At 34.7% G+C, this 24566-nt stretch overlaps 1 protein-coding gene across 1 annotated transcript; it reads left to right on the top strand.

Moving 5' to 3' along the window:
* Window positions 1-1015: 1015 nt before the first annotated feature.
* On the top strand, window positions 1016-24364 carry LOC145681939 (uncharacterized). The gene is made up of 3 exons (XM_081753540.1): window positions 1016-1080; window positions 8787-9227; window positions 21455-24364. The coding sequence occupies exons 1-3, from the start codon at window positions 1016-1018 to the stop codon at window positions 21897-21899; spliced, it is 951 nt and encodes a 316-aa protein (XP_081609666.1). The 3' UTR covers window positions 21900-24364.
* The last annotated feature ends 202 nt before the right edge of the window (window positions 24365-24566 follow it).

Genomic DNA, 24566 nt, shown 5'->3' with positions numbered 1-24566 from the left:
TGACCCCAGTTTGAAGTCATACAGCACACACCCTTCTGACGCTTTGTGGAGGTCCCATGTTCACTGTGGCCTGACGCAAGTTCAAGGTGTAACTGAACTGCCACAACCAGGTAGTGTGTTGGATATACCCACACCAACAACTGACTCTCGCCTTATCTCCATTCGCATTCAACTCACGATGTGAGGACCAATTGGACACAGAGCTCCACAAAAGCGACAGAACTTTCTTGGTTACCTTTATATATACCGGGTGCTCAGAAAGTAACTATGTAGTGCATAACGGATATGTCGCTATTCCTTCGGTTCAATGAAAAAAAGTGCTAGTTACTTTTAAATACTATGTGACAAACAAACTCTTTCCGATCGCACATAATCATAACAGATGAATAAATGAAGTTGACTGAATTCAAATTACATTATCATGACAGATTTGTTGAATAGGTAGTTGTTGAAACAAATATAAGTACAGTACGTTCTTTCTATTTTTAGAAAACTGTGAAGGACTAGCTGCTTACACATTTTTAACAAACGGCTTGAATATTGAGTAACTGACTGTTGACGTGAGGAAAAAACAGTACGGAAGCATTCCAGTCTATATCAAATTTAACAGTCCATATGAAATTTAATCACCAAAGTCTGGAATTTACAAGAGAAAAGTTCACTTCTTATGTCACTTGAAGCATCTCAAGTTAATTTATTTTATTATTTATTTAACATTTAAAACTCATGCATTACCGACTATGACAAAACTGAGAAGTGGTAGATTGGGCCTATTGAGAGGTGAAGAGCCCCATTTGGAAGGTTGGGCCCCTCACATTATGGAGTTTTTCACCATATTTGTTACACCTCTATAAAAATTCCTTGTATTTATACTACGTGCTCACTGAATTTTGATCACCCCTCCATAGAAAAAAGTGGCTAGCAGCCGAGCTGATTATATGACCACTCCGATTTGTAGCATTGCAGAGAAAGAACACATTCCAGCCTACATGTTGGTAGACAGCACATTGTTATAATGGGAGGTGGGCAGCATTTTATTCGCATTCCAGTAGGGCATGATTGTGGGTACCAGAGCAATAGGTGCGTCAATAACCTAGACGGTACTATTTGTCGGATGCGCCCGTTCAGTAGTGAAGGTGTACAAGGAGTGGGTAAAAAATGGGGTAACGGTCTCCAAGAGACGGAACTGCAGGGATGTACGGAAGTTCAAAACATGGGGCGAGCGTTGCGTCAAACAGCTCGTGAAAGCCAAACGAACCATCAGTGTCCGGGAATTACATGACCAATACAATAGTGGATGAACGACACCCATGCCCCAACGGCGTAGACTGGCACGTATGAAGTTCCACAGCAAACGTCCCACACCTTACGACTCGTCACTGCCGACTTCGTCACGCTTGGGCATAGGAACACGATAATTGGACCGTGGATGATTGGAAAGAGTGTGTTGGTCGGATAAACCACGGTTTGTGCTACTTTTCTCGAACGGTCGTGTACATGAGTGGCCCCAACAGCACGAACCTATGGACCCCTCGTACATGATGCGTACTATACGGGCAGGTTAGGACATCTGTATGGTTTGGGGATGCTTCTCTTGGCATGAACTGGGACCATTGGTGTGCATGGACCACAGTGTGACATCCGTTGTGTATCTGCAGATGTTAGGGGATCACATATTCCATACAATGCAAAACTTTTACCCACATAAAGATGGCATTTTCCAGGACGACAAAGCACGGTGCCACCAAGTCATACGGTGCCACGGTGCCACCAATACTACTCCGTAGTTACGGTAAGGAGGCAAAACCTTAAAATAGAAATGCGTAAATATTGACAATTTTATCCTTTGAAAGATAAGAAACATTGAAGAAACTATAAATTCGCCATTAAGTGAAAATTTCTGTTGATAATGATATGAATTGCGTTTTAGATAATTATATTCTGAATGTGAATTGATTGGTTTTTTTGAACTGAAGATAATATTAAGAAATACTACAGTATGGTTTTTAGTCGATATATGTATTCAAATTATACATTAAATAAATCCAAGTTTAGGAGGGACGTCGAGTCATTTTTTCTCACTTGTCAGATTATAAGTCCAAAAATATAATTTATTCTTTTAAATTTAAGATGTCAAAATTTAAAACTACTCATTTAATTTTAAAATTATATTTTATTTGTTATTGTTAGTACTAGTGTTTGATTGTATTCCAAATACAGGAAATTTGACTTACAATAAATATGTACCATAAGAAAGTAAGCTTATACTGTACTTAAAACATAAAAACGAGATCATTTGGGGATGATGGAGGCCGATTAAGAATTGAATTTTCTCGAAATCTAACTACATATGATAGTGTTTGGGGTGTCGCAAGTCAGGGGATACTTACTTGGAAAGTCAGGGAAAAGCAATACCAGAAAATCAGTATGAACTGATAATAACTGTCTTCAGTTTGAAGAAGATTGTTTACAGCAAAATGGATTGGCAATAAAAAATTCGTTGTCTTAGCTCCCTGCTTATAATGTACTTTATCAGTCTAAGTTCAAACTTGTGAATGATCCTATTGTAAAATTTTCGGAGTATTATAGGTATGGCTGATATTTATTTATAGAAATGAAAATTAGGTCAGTTTCCTATAGGATTTCTTTAATAACATATATTTGGTCTAGGAATTAATTCGTGCGGGTGGACAAGAGATGGCGCAACGAACGGAGCGTCCCACAGTTCCGTGTATCCACACATGTGTTGCAAACCCCTGTCATCGCGTATCGTTCGTAGTATAGGGCAGTGGATTAAAGCGTCAACAACACCAGTTTGTAGTTAAGTGAACATGGCGCAATTTGTGCCTGATAAAGTGTTTTTGCGGGGTGTCCTGCTGCATTACTTTAACATGCAGAAAAGTGCGACTGAAAGTCATCGTATTTTGGTGGAAGTGTATGGTGACCATGCTCTAGCTGAGCGAACGTGTCAGAAGTGGTTTGCACGGTTTAGAAGTGGTGATTTCGGCTTGGCAGACCAAGAGCGAACAGGACAGCCCAAAAAATTTCAAGACGAAGAATTGACAGCATTGCTCGAGCAGGATTCGTGTCAAACGCAGGAACAACTTGCAGCAGCATTAAGCGTTGATCAAAAAACAGTCTCCAAACGCTTGAAAGCCATGGGAATGATTCAAAAGATGTCACATTGGGTTCCACATGAATTGAAAGACAGAGACGTTGAAAGACGAAAAACCATTTGCGAATTGCTGCTTCAACGACAGAGCAGAAAGGGGTTTCTGCATCGAATTATTACGGGTGATGAGAAGTGGATCCATTACGAGAACCCTAAACGAAAAAAGGCCTGGATGAAACCAGGTGAACCAGGTCCATCACAACCAAAACGAGATATTCACTGTGCAAAGGTTATGCTGTGCATATGGTGGGATATGAAAGGTGTGGTGTACTATGAGCTGCTGCAACCGGGTGAAACTATGAATGGAGAACGTTATCGACGACAATTAATGCGTTTGAAGCAAGCTCTGGCCAGAACACGACCAGAATGGGAGAACAGACATGATAAACTTATTGTTCAACATGATAACGCTCGCCCACATGTCGCAAAACCGGTCAAAACCTATTTAGAAAATGTCGGATGGGAAGTTTTACCCCACCCGCCGTATTCACCAGACGTTGCTCCTTCGGACTACTACTTGTTCGATTGCATGAACAACGATTTGATTGGACAGCGGTTTACTTCTTCAGAAGATATCGAAACATGGGTCTCTGACTGGATCGCTTCCAAGGATGAGGACTTCTTCCGCCACGGAATCCGTACATTGCCTGACAGATGGGCGAAAGTGGTGGCTAGCGATGGACAATATTTTTCTTAAGGTATTTATGTATTTTGTGTTTGTACTACAGCTTCAATGTGTGCGTACCAACCGCACGAATTAATTCCTAGACCAAATACATAAAAAATCCGGTTTAATTTTGAAAAAGAAATAATAACCAGTTTAGTTTTTTACATTTATAAATACATGATAAAGCATCAAGTTTATTATTTATTTGGAATCCTACGACAGGCTTTGTTTGTAAATTATGAATCGGCGCGACCATCCACAAGTAGAGATCTACATATAGAAAAAATGTACTTTCATAGCAGTATCTCGTTGTACTCTGAAAAAGAAACGGAGAATATTTTAATTCTGTGGCACTGTGCATGAAACCCATAACCCGCACAAAACAAATTCAAAGAAGAATCAAGTCTAAATAAAGTAGTGAATATATCTTGTACAACTTTGTTTATTGATGCCAACCATTGTCAATATCAATGTGCGTATATGCTGCATTAAATGTTAAATTATTAGTAAATTATCATTATATAGGAAGTCACAATCATAAGAGAGCAATAATGTTTACATGTTGAAAGCAAAATCTTCTGTGTATAAAAACCATAACCCATTCAAAACTATTTCACAGAAAATCAAGTGTAAATGAAGTAGTGAATATATCGATAACTTTGTTTATTGATGGCATCCATTATCAATATGCTTACGTGCTGCATTAACTGTTAAACTATTACTGAAATATCGTTTTATAGGAAGCAATAATAATAATAATAATAATAATAATAATAATAATAATAATAATAATAATAATAATAATAATAATAATAATAATAATAATAATAATAATAATAATAATAAACAATGGTGTTCACATGTTGAAAGCAGTGTTCCTTCCGTGAAACCCATAACCCAAATTAATGCTTACGTCTTACAACTTTGATTATTGATGTCATTCACTGGAGATACAAATGTGATAATAACCTACAGTAAAAGAAAACTTAAATCATCAATGTATATTATTCAGCTAAGGTCTGGCCACTCGAGGGTAGTAGATTGTAAGGTCATACGACACCCCATTAAAGAAAATCCATCCATCAGCACATGACGATTGTCAAACGAACTCTGAATGTCCCAGTCGACTGAAGTGCGTCACTTTCATGAACCCGGGAAAACTTTAGGAGGTGGCGCATTGCGCCATATGAGTTGATCTCAGCTCAGGCCTAGAAGAAAGTAGATGTATGCAGATAACTTTTGCAAAATCCACGTGCTATGCGTTTCAGGAAACAAATTGTCACATGGGATGAAAAGTTGGTGTTTTCGTGAGATCCGAATGTGCAAAATTAATGGTTGAGCAAGGACCTTCTTCCAGAATTAGTCATCAAACAGGGTTGTTTCGAACATGGAGTCGTGCTCTATGTATGGTGGAACTACAAGGGGTTAACTCATTTCGAATTTGTTCCTAACAGTCGTGTCACCAACTCCGACCTTTATTCCGAGTGAGCCAAAAGTATCCTGTATTGGTGAACCGAACGCGCGTCCTGGTGCAACAGGATAGCGCAAAACTACTCTCGGCTCGAGAAATAAATAAATAAATAAATAAAAAGAAGGAGGTTCGCCACAGCCTGCAAATCCCATTTCCACATTTTTTTAAATCATTTTTGGTTACGGTGTTGTACATGTTGCTGCTTGAAACAATTGCAATGATTACAGTGTAATCACTGTCAGTTATGCTCTCTGGTCGTAATTTTGTGTAAGACAGGCAGAATATCATACTTTCCTTTGGTGTTACCCTTCCGTCATCTCTGTTCCCCATTCATTTTTACGTTAATGAAATCTACAGGTCCAATAATGAAATATTACCTTAGGCAGCACGTTGATCCGACAAATCATTCTTCAATTATGGACATTTTTCTATCATTCAGTCAAATTTTCGGCAGGCTGTAGCTCAGAACAGACGCATTTCCGAGCAGCGTTTTCCTATCTCAATTTTTTTTTTTTTTTTGTCATTGTCATTGTTCATTCCTTCAAGTTTTACCCGAGGTCACGGAAACACACACACACACTCTCTCTCTCTCTCGCTATATATATATATATATATATATATATATATATATATATATATATAGAGAGAGAGAGAGAGAGAGAGAGAGAGAGAGAGACTGAGACGAATATTCGGACCCAAGAGGAACGGGAATGGGGAATGGCGGAAACTTCATAACGAGGAACTACATAATTTATATGGTTTACCCAACATTGTTAGGGTCGTCAAGTCTCGGAGGCTTAGGTGGGCGGGTCATGTAGCTAGAATGGAAGAAAGTAGAAACGCTTTCCAAGTCTTGACTGGAAGACCAATCGGAAAACGACCATTAGGAAGACCTAGGCGCAGATGGGAGGACAATATTAAGATGGATCTTGCAGAGATTGGAATACAAAGTAGAAACTGGATGCAGTTAGCTAAGGATAGAAGTCAGTGGAGAGTTTTTGTGAACGCGGCATTGAACCTCCGGGTTCCATTGGCCATAGAGTTAGTTACAGAGAGAGAGAGAGAGAGAGAAACAAGTGTTATGTAAGGTGTCATAGGTACATATATGTATATATGACACCTTACATAACACTGGCTTTTTAACCATGCACAGCACCACAATACTCGCTTTCCCGACTGCTTTTGGTACTTCACACCTCTACAGTCATTTAAACAACGGTTTTCAGACCCTTCCCTCCTGACAGTGCTACTAGTACTTTTATTTACAACGTACGTAGGAAGGCTCTTATAAACGAAATGGTTAGTGTTTTTATATGATCTCTGTCCTGATCCCAGCACGAATACATATGATTTGGTTCATATATTAAATTGTCGACAGATCATTCAATTATGGTTAGAAAAAAAAAAGTTAAGAAGTATTCTGCAACCTCTCTGATTTTCAGAGCGGGCAAAAATTGTTGGCGCTCGGTTATGTGGTGCGAGCTTGACGAAAATAGTGTGTTGGTTATGTCGTGAAGAACGCTGTCCGAGGAGATTACAGCTTACAGAACCACATCGACGAAGAGAAACAGCGGTATGAAGAAAACTCTCAGTGACAGGCCCCGCCGAGCATTAAAACGGATTGCCAACTTAGAACTGTCCCGCATTGCGGTGTAGGAGATGGAGGAACTGAAGGCTCCTCCAACAGCCTGTATCGACAATCACAGTCCACCATTATATGGACATACGGGGTCGGATTGCACGGGCGAAACCATTTATAGTACATGACATGGACATACGGGGTCGAATTGCACGGGCGAAACCACTTATAATACATGACATGGACATACAGGGTTGGATTGCACGGACGAAACCACTTATAATACATGACATGGACATACGGGGTCGGATTGCACGGGCGAAACCACTTACAATACATGGCATGTACATACGGGGTCGGATTGAACTGGCGAAACCACTTGTAAGAGACCGGAACGTTCTGGGTTGTGCCTGACCAAAATAAATTGCCTTGGTGTTAATACTCTCTGTGTTATTCACATTCAAACTTATGACAGTATTTATGATATAACCAGGTAGATACCCGAAAATACGAATCGGAAGATTTTTTATTGTTGCCATCCATAGAAATTACAGTGTGACCAGAAAATGGTTTACCCAAAAATCTAGGTTAAGGCAGCGACTAGAAAAATGAACTCAACTGTAATTGATGACATCATGTTGTCTTGTTAACTACTTTTAAAATGATATTTGTATTTATTTTGTACTATTTATTACAAAATTATTTATTTTGTATTGTTTATTACAAAGAAATACAAATATTATTTAAAAAGCAGTTAACAACGAATCAAGACAACACGATAAGTCATCAATTGCAGTTGAGTTCATTTTTCTAGTCAATTCAATGGGCAATTCATATTCTGGCCACACTGTAATTTCTATAGATGGCAACACTAAAAATTCTTCCGATTCATATTTTTGGGTGTATAATAATATCTATTATTGTGGTAAGTTAACATTTCATTATCTCTTTTCACTTACGAAAAACAGGCAAAAGAAAAAAATGTTAGTTATTGTATCATTTTTAGTAGTCTACCCCCTTAAAGTTCATTTTCCGTCGTTTTAGAGAGCTTGTAACATGGAAAGAACATTTTCCGCCATATATTGAGTGATTTTTTAAAATTTCTTTTGAGGTTCGCTACAAAATGGCTGTTTAGAGATGTTGGAAAGAAATATACTGTAGTATATACACGAGTGTATATATGCTTACTTTCTTAGTAGTCACCATCTAGCTTCATTAATCGATAAAATGATATATTTTTAAGTTATCGTTACAATCTTACATGAAAATAATATTTTTTCAGTGGGTATCACTGTTTTCATTATTTTAATATATGCCATCTTCTCAGTTCATTCTTTTCCATGAAGAGTTCTTTTAGTGACTTCATGACAGACAGGTCTTTGAGTCAATATAATGCATAAATTAGTTTTTTTTTTTAATTAGCTAAAAATGGAAATTTTATCTGCTGTCTCAAAGGCGGTATTAATGATGTTTAGTGCTTTGCAGCTTTGCATATTGAGTTTACTATATCTTAAGCGCCAGTGATCTATTATACGTTCAGTTCACTTCTTTTAATTTTTTTCATGAAAAAGAGTACACTGTATGACAGGAGACAGACAAGCCAATAAGGTAGCAAATAAAGTAAACTCAATTTATAATTATTTATAAATATCTTTCTCTCAAAATTGGTACTTACTGTGGAAATATATATATATATATATATATATATATATATGGACCGGTATGTAGATCCAAAACGTATATAGTGATCTGTTGCAATAGTATTTTTATTTCTAACTTCACGTGTTGTATATTTTGCTTCTTCTGTTTCAATTCAATACTGCTCCCGAATGTATATATATATATTTTTTCTATAAAGAAAACGACGAGATCTGAGCATTATTTTTCTTCTTTCTAGTTGTGACAAGGGAGCAACGGTAGGAGATGAGAAGGAACTTACAAAGTTCGTGAGCCCATCCATAAAGGTGGAAGAGCATTTCGAAACAGGCATTGTCTGTCCTCATTGTTCCCAGTCGTGTGAACTGAAGCGCAGTGGCGTGCTGTACTGTAGTCATTGTAACAGTGATATTCCAGTCCTGACTGAATTCAGTGAAGGATTCGTCCGTTGTTATGTGTGTCGCAAGGTGTTCTTGGACAAAAATCGCCTCGTTCGGCACACGAGGATACATAATGATGACAAACCTTTCTCATGTACTGTTTGTTACAAAAGTTTCCGAGAGAAGCATCACCTTATCCGGCATAATCGTATTCACACAGGAGAGCGACCATACGTTTGTCCCATATGCTCGAAAGCTTTTGCTGATAAGTCTAATCTTGATCGACATATGAAGATACATTAATTTTATTCGTTTACATATCCTTTATACGTTTTATTTCAGTTTGATTGTTTCTTCGTCAGTTGTAAGGCTGTATGTACTATATAAAATTTTCTTTGATATATTTTTGAGTATTTTCAAATGGATTAGTTAGAGAATTTTCGTAAGAAAACATTATTATACTCCAAGGATAATTGACGAAAAAGGTATGTAGATATTTATTTTCGTAATAAAAATATTGTTTTGCGTACTAATTATACTATCAGATATGTCTTTCTTTGTAATAGTTAGCTTTTATTGGAAGATTGAACATTGTACAGTCACGTTCAAAATGATCGTATATTCTCCTCTTAAATTTCGAGAACTATTTACTTAACCGTTGTGCAGAATTCCAGAATTTACAATGGAAGTTAAGGATAGTGCGGAAGAAATGAAAATATTGGTTTAAAAGAAGTGTATTAATACAGGAAAATGTAAATAATTTCAGTTGCAGTATAAAGTACGATATAAATACGGCACATTGAGAACGTACTAAGGCATAGAAAGTTAATTTTCTTGATGCTTTTGGTACTCACGAATTATTTTAAATTAAGTTGGTCAATAATAGTAACAAGGGGAGCTAAGAAGTAAAAATGCAGACGTAATTGGGTAAGGACTATTGAATACGTATTTCTTTTTCCAGTACCAAAGAGCTGGGTAATCATGTAATTGTATTAGTGTGAAGAATCACTTTTTTAAATCTAGTACTTGGTCACTGAAGTACAGTTCCTTCGAGCCGGTCAATCATTTACTCACTGTTCCATTAATCAGATTTTTCTTTCTTTCTTTCTTTTTTCTTGTGTAGTAGTGGTAGTAGTAAATGCTGTTTTCATATTTAGTACATTAGTAAATGCGTTAGACAGAAGAAAGATGGAAAAAATTTCGTATATGGTTCGTTCACTGCAGTATGAGTATACTTCAGCTCAAAATGTTCTCAAACATGAAAAAATGATGCATTGAGAGTTTTGACACGTGACAGGCAGTACTGGGTAATACAGACGTTTTCTTAAGTAACAGAGAAGCAAGCAAATGTGTATTGAATGTAAATATAGGTAAAGTGAATTAATACAGTATAATAATTTGGATAAAGTTGTCCTTTTCTCCCGTAAAACATAAGTATTTTTTTTTCTTCTCTTTTCTTTTGACTATTTGTGTGCCGTAGTTGAGTTAAGTCGAAAATGCACTACAATATTTAATCCATTTCTTTCAGTTCAAATCCTTTTGTAAAAGTTCAAGTGTAAACTTGTTCTTCCTTTTGAATTTTATTTCTACATTTTGTAGGTCATGTCGAATAGAGGAAGAAAGAGAAATAAAAGGTACAGACCATAACAGAAAGTTTCTTGGTCTCATTTCTGAAATCTAAATTGTGTCATACTGTAGAGTTATTAGTGAAATATTTATTTATAAAATACAAAGGAAATTATGAGATTTTTTTTTCCTGAAAACTATGTCCGAAGAAAACCTGTCCTACCATTATGCTATGCTTTTTGGGTTTCTCGGAAAGGAAATGATTATGACATATTCTTACAAAATACCAAGTAAATGATTCGCGTTATTATCGTAAAAACAGTCGCAACAGGACAAATTTGCACTAGTATCCTTTTTGATATATTGTAAGGAGAAAGGACTATATTGTAGTGTTAATGAATATTTGATTATGGTTATGAAACATAAGAACTGTTAGTTTCCTTCTTTTTTCAGAAAATCATTGTTTCTAACTTTTCCACCTTTTTGTAAACTATTCTTATCCTGGGATGTAGAAGAGAAATTCAAAACACTTCCTGGGAAATGCAGTAACTTACGCGCCAAAATATACAGTACTGAAATGAAAAGATGAACAAAATTACATTATTGTCATCTGTTAGTTTATTTCTCCTCAAAAGAAATTAACACACAGACTACATACATACATAAGTACACTGTTAGCGTGTTTATACCACGGCATGTGTAATGTAAGTGTTCAACGTGTGCACCGCCTCGCTGTAGACAGTGTTCACGCAGATTCTCAAACATATTCTGAAACAAAGGTTGCTGCAGACTGCTGCAAAAGATGATGATTTGCTCACATAATGCAGGCACAGTTCTTGGCTTATTCTTAACAATAGACAGCATAACTGTGTTACTTGGTGCCACTCCTCTCGGAATTGTTCTGCCACCTTTTTCAAACTCGGTCCACCTTCACGACCGCTTCCGTATGAGCAGAAATAACGTCCCAACTATGAATACTTTTTCCTCCGTCAAGAGACCCATTTCCAACAACAAGTGCAGAACACAACTTCCTTTTCGCTAACGCGAACAAGTTCAGGTGGAGCTATGCCCCGTCCACAAACGCAACTACGTATTCGAAATGCGCGAGTTTCAGTACTGTATATTTTGGTGCATGCCGTACTATTAACTTAGTGTATTACTTTCGGAACCCATTATTACTTAACATTGGATATATGTTAAAGGAACAAGATAACTATGAACTCTTTCCTCGTATTTTCTCCCCAGTGTATACTGAATATGCTGAATAAAACTTTTTGCTTGCTGGTGTATTGCTGGTCTGTACATAATATCGATTGTTTTGCCACGCCACGGTAGTAAACAGATAACGGTAATTTTGTCAGATAAACAAAATTAGTAGTTCGCATAATGCTCAAAAATAGCAGAATCCAAATTATCATGTGTAAATTATCAAATTATGTTCGTAATTACCTCATTATAGGCAGAATTACCTCTTTATAATAGCATAAAATAGGTAAAAATTGCTAACTATGAAGTGGTGAGTAGTTTCTGTAAAAATCACAAGAGGAGGGGAAGGAAGTTTAGTAATTTTAGTTTCAAAATATTTACTATTCTGTGTAGAGGCAGTTAACCATGAAAGTTGCGAATTAAGCTTCGAATGCTCTTTAGTGTTAGTAAAATCTATAAATCTTATAATAGCGTCGATTTATCGTAGTCAGTCGGGCTTTTTCGGTATGTTTTTGAAAAATTAAATAGACCTTAAATAACATTTGTATTGTTTATAAAAAGTAAGTGATGTTTTACTCTGACTACATTTGACTTTAAAAAAAAATCCATATAAAAACAAGAGCTGTTTACATTATTTGTCTTTCACAATATGAATCATGTAATTAATAAACCGACAAGAATAACACCACATTCTAAGACTGCTGTTGACAATGTCCTTACAAATATACCCTTAGACAATTTAAAAATGACAAAACGACTGAATGATCAACCACATTCGCATAAACAGAAATTCTACACTTGAAAATCGTAGAAAACGTGATAAAAATCTTCAGTGCCAAGAACACGCGCATTTAACAGAGCACTAATTAGCAAAAATTGGGACCAGTTATTTATTATCAGTAATACAGAGGAAAAGTTTGATTACTTTTATAAAACGTTTTCACCTATTTTTGATAGATCTTTCCTCGTAGTAAAAGAGAAAGAAACGAAAGAATGCAGTACACAAGCCATAAAATAATACAATATAATAAAGTGGCAGTTTAACGAGGAAAATCCATTCTGAAGAGGCACTTGAGATGCTAAAATCGAGAGATCCTTGAATTACGAATATAATCTTCCATACTTGCAAAAATGAAGTAGTAAAAGAGCGGAATAACTTAAAAGGATTTATAATTGTTAGCGATAATATTCAGTAAAATTGCATAAAGGCTAAAAGTCATAATTTATTTGTTTAACGAATGCATGGAGAGCGGAAACTTTCCATCAAAACTGAAAATAGCAAGAGTTAAACCAATCTTCAAAAATGGATATAGGAAGAGAATTCATTAGAGATAGGATGAAAATTGTAAGCTGATTTCCTTATTGCTTCTCTGAGTAAGATTTCCGAAAACTTAATTTAAAAAAATGAGAGAACAAAAAAGAAAGAAAGAAAGGAAGAAAGATGATGAGCTTCATACAAAAGCTGAAAATATTAGCTTCTGAACAGCATAGCTTTACGTCCAATAAATGCAGAATTGGCGCTGCTTACACGCTGATGAATGATATATTGGAAGCAATTTATAATAAGATGTTGAAGATAGGAATATTTTATGATTTTATTAAGGCATTTGACTGGTCAATCATACAATTCTGCTTAAAAAGATTTGCGTACATGACATAAGGGGTGATGCTCAGAAATAACTTGAATCGAAGACAAGTAGTAGAAATAACTCTCATACTTAAAAAAACGTAAAGAAAACATATCAGTCAACTTACAGCACACAAACCACGGAGTACCATAAGGATCAATCTTGGTACCTTTACTATATCTCTTTTGCATAAATACTCTTCCAGAAAACGTAAAATCCATACTGTGGGCAGACGACACAAGCTTGATTCTTAAAGGGGAAGATATAAAAAGAACTAAAATAAAACATGAAATGTTCAAGAAAATATGAAGCAAACGAGTTATCAAATGAGTCAAAAACATAATTCGTACGGTATTCTTCTACACCGAATGAAACAAAAAAAGCTAAAGAAGTCTTTATACAACATAAGCAACTTGAAAATTTGTTGTCAGATATTAGATTCTTGAATTTGAAAATACACGAAAACTTAAATTGATTGAACCACATACTGTGAGCAACACAGAAAATAAATAGTAAATTATATACTTCTAGATTTCTTTTAGCAAAAGAGACACTGACCAAAGCTTAAAACTTTATTTTAAATTATAATTTGTAACTGTTTCGGATATCTAGCATATCCTTCTTCAGACACGATCGAAATTAATGAAAATACAGACATATATATAAATGTTGTTATAACAGAGTTTAAATTCTTTCTCTGTTTCTAAGAGATTTCTAAGAGAAAATTTAGAGACAGAATCTTTACTACAAGTTTATTTACTCATTAAGGTATAGGATAGCTTTTCTGGGGAAATGATAAGAACGACATAGTTATTTTTCAGAGAACAGAAAGAAGCCTCGTATAATCACTGGCAAACTATGCACATACTTATGTAAATAGATATTAAAAAAAGAAAACGAAATCCTCACTGTTCTGTCATACGTCCTACAAATAGCCGTATACACCAAGAAGGAAACTAACGCCGTTAACACTACACATGATTGTTTTAGCATATAAAACAAAAATTTATTGCAACCTACTTTACACACAAAAGCCTACGAAAATGGAAATCAGTATTTATAATCGCCTTCCAGGAGACTTTAGGAATGGAAAATATATTGTGTAGTTTAAAAATAAAGGTAAGAAAGTTTCCATTAAACACCGTACAAAAGAATTCCTGGACGATAAAACTATAGTTGTTTTCCTTTTCGTGTATATTAAGATACTCCTTTGTATTTAATGTTGTAATGATTAGTTACCATTTGGAATTGAATGTAACGTATACAAACAACTATATTATATAAGAAATACTATTCAACGAAGTATTGTAAACAAGTAGCCGTAGTATAATGTATTTTGAACTGAACGTCCGAACATGAAATATCTTATCGTGATCAGTGATTTTAATGGCTGGGATACTGCGGGGTGGAAGACAACACGAAGCTACCACTTCATTTTCCCTAATTTGCAGACAGAAAAAGAACATATATACAATGATCTTTCGCAGGTCAAAATATAGTTCCGGAGATAAAATATCCTCTCCATTCGAATCTCTGGGAGGGGGATGTCTTGGGAAGGATATTGGACGAGAAGGTAACAATGTGGGGAAGATAGAGAAAAAAAGACAAACAAGAGCAAAAGGTTTAGGATTGAGACATGGAACGTACGTACTATGTTACAGGGAAGGAAGTATAGAAAATCTTATATATATATAAAATATAGAATGTTTTACTCAGGTAATGAAAAGGGCGGTCATAATGGTGTAGGAATAATTCTTGGTAAGCGCTTAAAAGAGAAGATAGGGAAAGTAGAATTTGTTATTGATAAAGTTAAGACTTATAAGAAAAAAGAAGGATTTAGTGGTGATACAGATATACGCACCGACGACTTCGCATACAACTGAAGAAGCAGAGGAAAATTATGAGAAAATAGAAGAAATTATAGATAGGGAGAAGAAGGATGCATGCGTAATTGTAATGGGAGATTTCAATGCAGTAATGTCGTAGGCAAATATGGTTTAGCGAAAGAAATGAAAGGGGAAAGGGACTTAGAACGAATAATAAATCTATTTACTCTTAATCGATGTTCTATAGCCCTGATCCTTATATATATTTTGAGCCACATAAATAAACAAAATTAATATGGTACCAAAATGTCGTTTATTATACCTTTTTATGTTCGTTGTGATCTCTCTGATGTTATTTATATTATAGCTTACAGTAACTCCGTTTCTATGTCGACATTTAACATATCGTCATGGTTACCAAAAAAACAAAAACATACATATACGAAAACATTGACTTTTAAAATATAATTATTTTTGTGTCTTCTTCTTCTTCTACCATAGAAATAGCTGACTAGTACATATTTAAAGAAACATCACATATTGTCCAGAAAAAGTTTAAAAGAATACAACATATCGTTGTAGACTACTCAATTTCTGTATACAGAATTCACTAGTAATTGGGAACACTTGGTTCAATTAGCACAAGAGAAAAAGATATACCTGGAAATTCTCAATAGACGGCCGAAGATATCAGATAGACTATGTTATGATTCAGGACAGGTATCGGAATAGCTTGAAAAAATGCGAAGTCGGCATTTTTCCCCGGGGCCAACATTTTCTCTGATCATAGCTTGTGCTGGCCGAAGTAGATATTCAGCTGAAAAACATAGAGAGAAGAAAAGTAGGCAACAAGATGTTGAATATTGAAAAGTTGAGAAAGAAGGGAGTAAGAAATCATTTCGTTGAAAAATTCGAAGAAAAATACTCAAATGAGGAAGGGAAAGGTGCAGGCAGTAACAGATGGTGGGAACATATTAAACTTCGCATACAGCAGGCTGCAGAAGAAGTAGTGTGCTACCGCGAACACAAAACGGCTAAGAAGCCATGGATTACAGAAAGATGTTAGAGAAAATAAGTGAAAGAAGATGTGGAAAAAGGTAGGTACAGAAGAGGGCAGAAAGATGTACAGAAAGTTAAACAATGAGTTACGAAGGGTAACAGACAGAGCAAGGAAAGAGTTTTACCAAAGAAAGTGTAAGAATATAGAAGAATTAGGAAGAAGTGGGAAATATGAGGAAATGTACAAGCAGGTGAAACATACGGAACTTCGGACGAAACAAGTGGTATTACAAGGGAGACAGAAAATTAGAATGGAAAGGTAGTCAGCGAAAGAAGTGAAGTCTTAGGAAGATGGAAAGAATATGTTGAGGACTTACGTAGGAGTAGGGATAGACCATATGGCCTAGATGTTGAAGTAGAAAATGAAATACGTGACGATGATAAAGAGTTTAGTATTTTTCGGCATGAGTTTGAAGAAAAACTATATCCGCGATTAGGAATAGAAGGGCAACCGGGATAAATAATATACCAATCGAATTCATTAAGAATATGGGAGACAAGGGCAAAAAAGAATTGTTCCAATTTTGCAGTGAAATATATGAAACAGGAGTGTGACCAAAAGACTTCCTGAAGACAATCATAATACCGATTACTAAGAAATCGAACCCAGAGAGATGTGAGTATTATAGAATTATAGTCTCATATCGCATGCAACAAAAAAATTGCTTCGAATATTGAACAGAAGATTGTATGGAAGAACAAATGAAAAAGCTGAGGAGGAACAGCTTGGGTTAAGGAGAGGTAAGGGCACAAAAGGTATAATTGGATTATTAAGGATGATTGGTGAAAGGTTTATACAGAAAGGGAAAGAGGTGTATGTTGTATTTATTGATCTAGAAAAGACTGTAGACCGCGTGAATTGGGAATTGGTATTGGGAGCTCTAAGGTTGGGTTGGAATGGAAATATCGAAGATTCGTAAGAAACTTATACATGAACCAACAAGTAAGTGTTAGAATAGGGGAGCAAATGACAAAGGAGAATGCAATTGAAAGGGGAGTTTGACAGGGATGCTGTCTCTCGCCATCATCATTTAATATCTGTCTAGAAAGGATAATAAACAAGAGCCTACATAATCAAGACAGCATTTTAGTAGGAGGTAGAATGATTAGATATCTAGAAAAATTGCCTATTGTATATGCTTGTTTCGTGAATTTAACAGATCTGTTGATGAATTCGCGTAATAAGCATGTAGTATACATAATCCTCGACGTTAGGAGCTCCAATTTTGGGAAACATACAACAAAAGTATATTCATGGTAACAAAATCATTTCCAAAAAAATATTTTAAAATTATTGAAGTAAATTTAAAGATATAACGTAACTTCCGAGTGTGTATATTAACACTGTTTCAGAAATATTTTTAGAAGTATCTAATATTCTAGTATTCATATGATCGGTTTCCTTAAGCGAGGTCACTAGTCTAACTTAATCTGACTGTTTACCCACATTTTGCATTAGGTAATGTCGTAGGAACGATAGTTAAATACTGGTGTTGATATACAAATAGTTATCAAAATAATGCGGATACCTTAACAAAATGTAACTTACTTAATGTAGCATTCGAACTCCTTCAGTCCATATTTCAGCTTATGCTCGTCGTGGAATTGAGATACGTAGCTCATAACTCATTTTCAGATTCAAAATAATTCTTCATCCAGTGTAGCACTCTGTTTTGTCAGTGATGAGTCATTCTCTATTCTAAAATTGACCATAGGTATTGAATAATGTTTAATTCGGGAGATTGGACGCACCAGGGAAGCGTGGTTCTTCAAACTACGTTTGTATGTATTGGGGCATTGTTATCGTGGAAGTTGCGTTGTTGTCAGGTCGGTCCGACGAAGAGCTAAGTAATCTCAACATTGCAGTCGAATTGCTACTTCGTATCTTATGATCACCGCTGTCAACACGGTAGCGATCACCGGTCGGAGAAATATAACGGCGAGATAATAAAATATGATGGACATCCGGTGATTGGGAGAAAGTAACATGGTCGGATGAATCATCTGTCTTTTCGTTTCCAGCAACTTGATGGATTTATGTCTGCGTTGTTAGAGAATAGCATATTTACCGTTGCATACACCTAGATATGTAAAATGTCTACATAACCATTGACAGTAATTCACTCATTGAAGGCAGTGACAGAACCAATGGAAAACATGGAATTGCTTCTCAGATCAGTGAAGCTGCCGCCATGTTCAACAGTAGCCGCTTTTTTGAGATCCATCCTATTGGTGTAAACAAGAAGTGCTCTGTCTCTCTCTCCGAAACATTGGAGGTCCATGTTTTATGATTCCAGCATTATCGTTTTCGCACTGTTACCTTGGTGACGTTTATCAGAGGTTTCGCATCGCAAACTGACCACGGATGTTGAGGCTATGCAGCTCTCGTCCTGACTGTACTTGTAGGATCATGTTGCTTCAGATAGATTAATTTTACAGTCAAGTATGCCGCATTAACTTTACGATTCTTTATGACAATCTTCTTCAATGTTAGTCGATTTCTCTGACGTAGCTTCGGTTTCGGTTCACCTTTTATAATCTCTAATGGTGGCCCTGCCACAAATTCAGTATCTTGTCATGACCTTGGATATTCGCGTACTACTCACCGTCGCCCAACACGGCACAAACACAAGGCAGTCGAAGTACACGAACGTTCAGGATTACTAACTCACAAAAATCATGTATTTTGTAACACGAGTGTTTATATTGTTTGGTAACTTTCTCGTCTACACAAATCATACATACGAGACTACTGTACATTAGAATGAAGCTGACAATGCTGAATCGAAATTGGGAAATCGATGTTCCATCACAAAAATGCATTTTGTGTTCAAACCAATTATCTACCTGAGTGTATCATCCCAACATTTAATAGAAATCCCTCATCTATATTCGTGAAGCCATAATAAAGGCTGTAAATACCAAACTGTTTGTTATACGTTTTGTAGTCCTTACCGGCTTAGCGTGACACAATCTCAACACTTGTAATATCAATTTTTGAAGAGAAGTTTTGATATCTTTGGGTCAAATCAAGGGTCAGAAGTTGAAACCAAGAGCTTTCAATAATATGGATTTAAATCAAACGTTAAGGTGGATTTACACCGGGTGTAACATTGTTAACAACACATATTACTAATAATGTTTCTAACAAAATTTCAAATTCATATTTTAAAATGATAATAACATTTGTTGAAAATATTTGCTATCAACATTGTTGCATTTCTTCAAAAAGTGTTAATAACAGTTTTGTTATTGACAAATATTGGTACATTTGTTATCAACATTGGTAATTTTTTCGGTAACATGTTGATAACAAAGTTACTGACATTGTTAATAATATGAATTTTGCGATCGCTCTGGAGATGATTTGGATCAAAGGATGTTGATAACATTTTATTTGGCTGGCTGGGATTGCTGGTTTTCGAGTGAAAAAAGATCAGGAATATATGTAAGTTATTTTTAAAAACCTTGATTTATTTTAAAGATTATGACGTACAAACAGCAAAATTAAAAGTTAATTAGGGTACGAGGAGGATCTTAAATTCTCTTCTTCAGTTTTTCAAATTTGTATGTACATATGGTTTGACAATATTTTTTTTATTTTCATACTGCGTAATAAAACTCGGGGCCTGAATACCAAATATTTTTTGAGATATATTTCGTGTATATACGTGAACCTAATGCCCCGATGTAGGTACCCAAATTTGAAAATAGTTATTGACAAAATATCCCGAATTCCTTGTAACTTTATGGATTGTGACATATGCGAATGATGTCATTAAAAAACTGATTCACTTTAAAAATACTGATTTTACTTACCATCAATTTAAGATAATTAACATACAAGCAGCAACTTCCTAAGTGAAAGCGTATAATTTCCTTAAACAACCTGTTATATTAAAAGTGTCGGTTTCAATTTAACGAGTCTATTTACGTATTAAAAAAAAAAAAAAAAAATCAAAAGTTATTTTCTACACGAGTGTGTATCTAAAGATACGACGATATTCGTGATTACCTCAGAAATTAATAGACCGATTTTGGTTAAAATTTTACTAACTTTTTAAAATATACGTTAAAAGAGGTTTCAAGTAGGATATTTTCAATGTAGATTCTATTATGTTGATACTTTATGCATTCGATTCTATTGGCTATTGTAACCGCGATATCGATTTTGTTCAAATTTAGCAGATTTCTCGATATAATTCAGAGGACGTTTTACATATAATTCTCAATTTTAGAAAGTGTATAATCTTAAATTAGTTAGTTTATCAGTTTTCTGTTCGTAAGAATTAAAAACAACTGCATTTTTACCTAATTTTTTGTGCTATCCTATGGTTTAGAATTTTATTAAATTGTTCACATTACAAAGGTTTCTGCTATTCTAAGTTTTTATTATACACTTTTTTTTCCCTTTTACCTTTCCGTGTATAATGATAAGTTTATGTACGGTATATTAAAAACAATGAAGCAAGTCAATGAAATATACTTGAATTCCAAATAAGGGTATTGCAGACGCAGTGAATAGAGCTAACACATAAGATATTTCGGTATATGTTTCTTTCGGGAAGTTTCAACAATTTCTCGCTGATGTGCCACCACCATTAACATGTTACTAGCAATTTCAAATGCATATTGTGGAATCGTACATTTTAAAATTCCTCATTAGAAGTTACCAACATTTTTGTTAGTATTTTTTCAGTATAAATGTGTCTTTACATATCAAATATCTTGAAGGCCTTCATTCAATGTGATGGATACGTCTGTCTATCAATTTTGAACCAAAGTATCCTATTGAAACAGAGACACTGCCCTTGTTTGTTTCTAATAATCATCTGTGTGAATAGATTCAGAGAGACAAAGAGGCTGAGTTCAGATTTTATCAGAATATTTTAAATGGGACTTCTTCACAAGTTTGAGTATATTACTTTTTGTTTACCTATAATTTAATCGTTGGTGAGAGAATGATTAAATTACCTACAATTTCTTGCTAAGACTTAAAGGAACATAGTTTTATGTCAGTACTTACAAGTTTCTCGCACTTTTAACTCAAATTGTGACAGAACTATCGTTTATAATGTAATATGAATATTTATGTTATACTACATACTTGTAAGCTCTTAATAATAATAATAAAAAAAACCTGGGAACCCTAGGTCTAGTAGGAGTAGAAATAATTTCTGAAACCATATTTTAAAGTATACAAACAATTTCAGAAGCTTTTATTTATTTATTTTTTCATTTCAGTTGTGAAGTCAAACTGGAGGTAGTCCAAGATACATGTGTCAAAGAAAATTACGAAAATCTTGTTGCATCAAATATTGAAGAAACTCCAGAAACTGGAATTGTATGCCCTGTATGTTCGCAATCATGTGTGATTAAAGATGACTCATTGTTTTGTAACCAGTGTAATACAAAGGTACCAGTCGTAAATGAACACAATGGTGGATTCGTTCGCTGTGATGTGTGTTCGAAAGTATTCTTGTACAAAAGCCGTCTGTATCGCCATCAAAAAGTCCATAATACTGAACGCCCATTTTCATGCAAACAGTGTGGAAAGCGATTTCGCGAGAAACACCATCTTCTCCGCCATGAAAAGACTCATACTGGTGAACGGCCTTACGTGTGTGAAGTGTGTCCCAGGGGATTCGCAGATAAAAGAAGTCTCGATCGTCACATGAGAGTTCATTAGTAATACTATGTGTGTATGTGTGTGTTGACAGGGCTGGTACTATTCTGAGTGTTTTCATAAGCTTTAAAGTAATTGAACAAAATCATTATATTAAAATACAATTACATATTCCTCAATGAAATCTAAAAGAAAGAAAAAAAATCCCATATTTGTTATATTTGATTTTTTTTTAAAAAAAGCAAACGTTCTGCATATTAACAAGTTGATATATACAGGGTGTTTCAAAACAACATCGACAATGTTTGAGAGGTGATTCCTGACACCAAAATAAGACAAAAAGTATAGACCAACCTGGGTGCTCAAATGCATCCTTTCGGAATTATTAGGCTTGCGAAAATATGAAAAATCAACTTTAAAGGTGCATTGCTCCAATACTATGGGATCTACCGTAGTCGGATCAAGACTTCACTTAGGAACTAGTGTGTACCCTATCCAAATATACATGTTTCAGAATCCTGCAATACTACCGTAACAATTTTTGTAGAGGTAGTTGGTGAGTACTTCAAATTATATGCCCGTAACCAGACTCCCTTTATAAAAATTGTTGCGTAAGTACCGCAGGATTCTGAAACATGGATATTTGGATAGAACACATACAAGTTCTTAAGTGAAGTTTTGACAAGACTACGGTAGGTCCCATAGTATTATAGCTATGGACCTTTAAAGTTATATTTTTTAAGGTTTCGAGAGCCTATAAGTCCGAAATGATGGATTTCTGCACCGAGGTTGATCTATACTTTTTGCCTTATTTTGGTGTCAGGAATAATCTCCCAAACGTTGTTGGTGTTGTTTTGAAACACCCTGTAGAGTAAAACTCAACTTGTCTTCAATGTCTTCAGAAAATTCACTATTATAGACACTAATAAATAATAATAATAATAATAATAATAATAATAATAATAATAATCGAAATTTTGCACTATCTTCGGACACTGCTGTTAATTGTGATTTGTTTATCATATTATATACTACTGCCTGCGTACAGATTAACCTATTGTGTGTTAGACATTATATGTGCTCCTTCCTGATACAGTTCAATACTAAGTACAGCAAAACTTCAATATTGTTGGTTTCATTTAACTTCATGGATACTTTAGGTATTGGACGTGGTATAGAGTTGTACCCTTCTGTGCAATCGAACAAATAACTTAATAATTTGACAACCATAATTTGAGCCATTAACTATGTAATGTTGTGTGAATGTGTGTGTATTTTCCTTCTGCGTTTTCTTCTTCCTAGGAAAATGTTTTTTTTCTTTTTCATTTTTTAAAAGTATTTTTTTCTATGAGTTGAATCTTGTGAAGGGTGGCACACATACATAAAGAAGGAGAGAAAAGTGGAAGTGTTAATAGGAGAAACTAGATTATCATCAGCAGCACAATGTAAAATAAACACGAGATATTTTCAGTTTGTGTTAATGAAAATTGTGGAGAGATGCTACAATAAGGCACTTGAAAAGACATATTTTGAAGTAAGGAACAAATAAGAACTATTCTCTTTATAAAATCTTTAATATATATATTCATGTTTGAAGCGACAAACAAATGAGAACTGTTCTCGTTGTACGATCTGTAATTACTATTGCTTATTTTTGAATCGAACATGTTTCAGAAATACTGACTGTGAAGTATACATTGTGTAAATAGAGAAGTAGTGAACACTTACATAAAGCTTGTGAAAATGCTACTTCATAATGATGTGTAGATGTATGTACTTTGTTTTCGTCTTGCTTGGATGAACTAAACTGTTGAAAATATATTTATTTTTGAGAGAATGAATTCTCTATGGATATTGCATTTATGTTCATTACAAAATCCGTTGCGTGTTTTTCTGATTCTCAAACATAATAGACAGTGCTGCTTTTATTTATTTTAGTGCTTCAAGAACACTAAACTTTCAGACTACTTTTTTTCCAAGTAAGATTGAACAAACATAGGTAGAATTCTCTATGAACAGAAAAATACATGGACATGCATTCTTATTGACACATACTAGTTGATTCTCGCAATGTTCATGTTCCTAAGCAAATTACATTTCACATGTAGTTTACACTATGTTTGACATCCTTATGCTGACTATTTCATGTGTCTTTGTAAATAGTTCGTCTTTATAAATATGTGTATTGTATGTCAGAATAGCATAATATTTTGAACAAATTGAAATTTGTCTACAAAATAACTACGAAAAAGGTGTTTTATCGTTGTGAATGAACAACGATGATATTTGGAACTGATTTTTGGTTAATTTATATAGTAATTACGATGTATAAATACGTAAGATTTTCTCAGCCATTGTATATATGTTCCTGAAACATGTTTTAAAAAGGCCTGAAATTCCATGTATTAGCTAATGTACATGCTGTTTAGAACAAGGTAACTTCTGAAATAAAGTTAAGGAGGTTAAATTATATTTCTATCGTAAATACTTGTGTCTACAAACTTCAATAAATGATTATTTCATGTAAACTTGTTCTGTTTTTTGATCTCTTTACTAAAGTGCCAAAGTTAGAAGTCTAAAGCCATATTTCATTATTAATTTTTGTGATATTTATTTTCACTAAATTTACGCATGTGCTATTTTTAGCACTAATGTTTAGTTACATTTTTTATGAAAACTGAAGTGCAAAATACTTCTTCTAGCCGAAAATCTGTTAGGTAGATATGAAAA

This window comes from Thermobia domestica, chromosome 3 (genome assembly GCF_964235325.1).
Source record: "Thermobia domestica chromosome 3, izTheDome1.hap1.1, whole genome shotgun sequence".
Classification (NCBI taxonomy): domain Eukaryota; kingdom Metazoa; phylum Arthropoda; class Insecta; order Zygentoma; family Lepismatidae; genus Thermobia; species Thermobia domestica.
The sequence above is the reverse complement of the archived record's forward strand: the minus strand, read 5'-3'. Positions and strand labels throughout refer to the sequence as shown.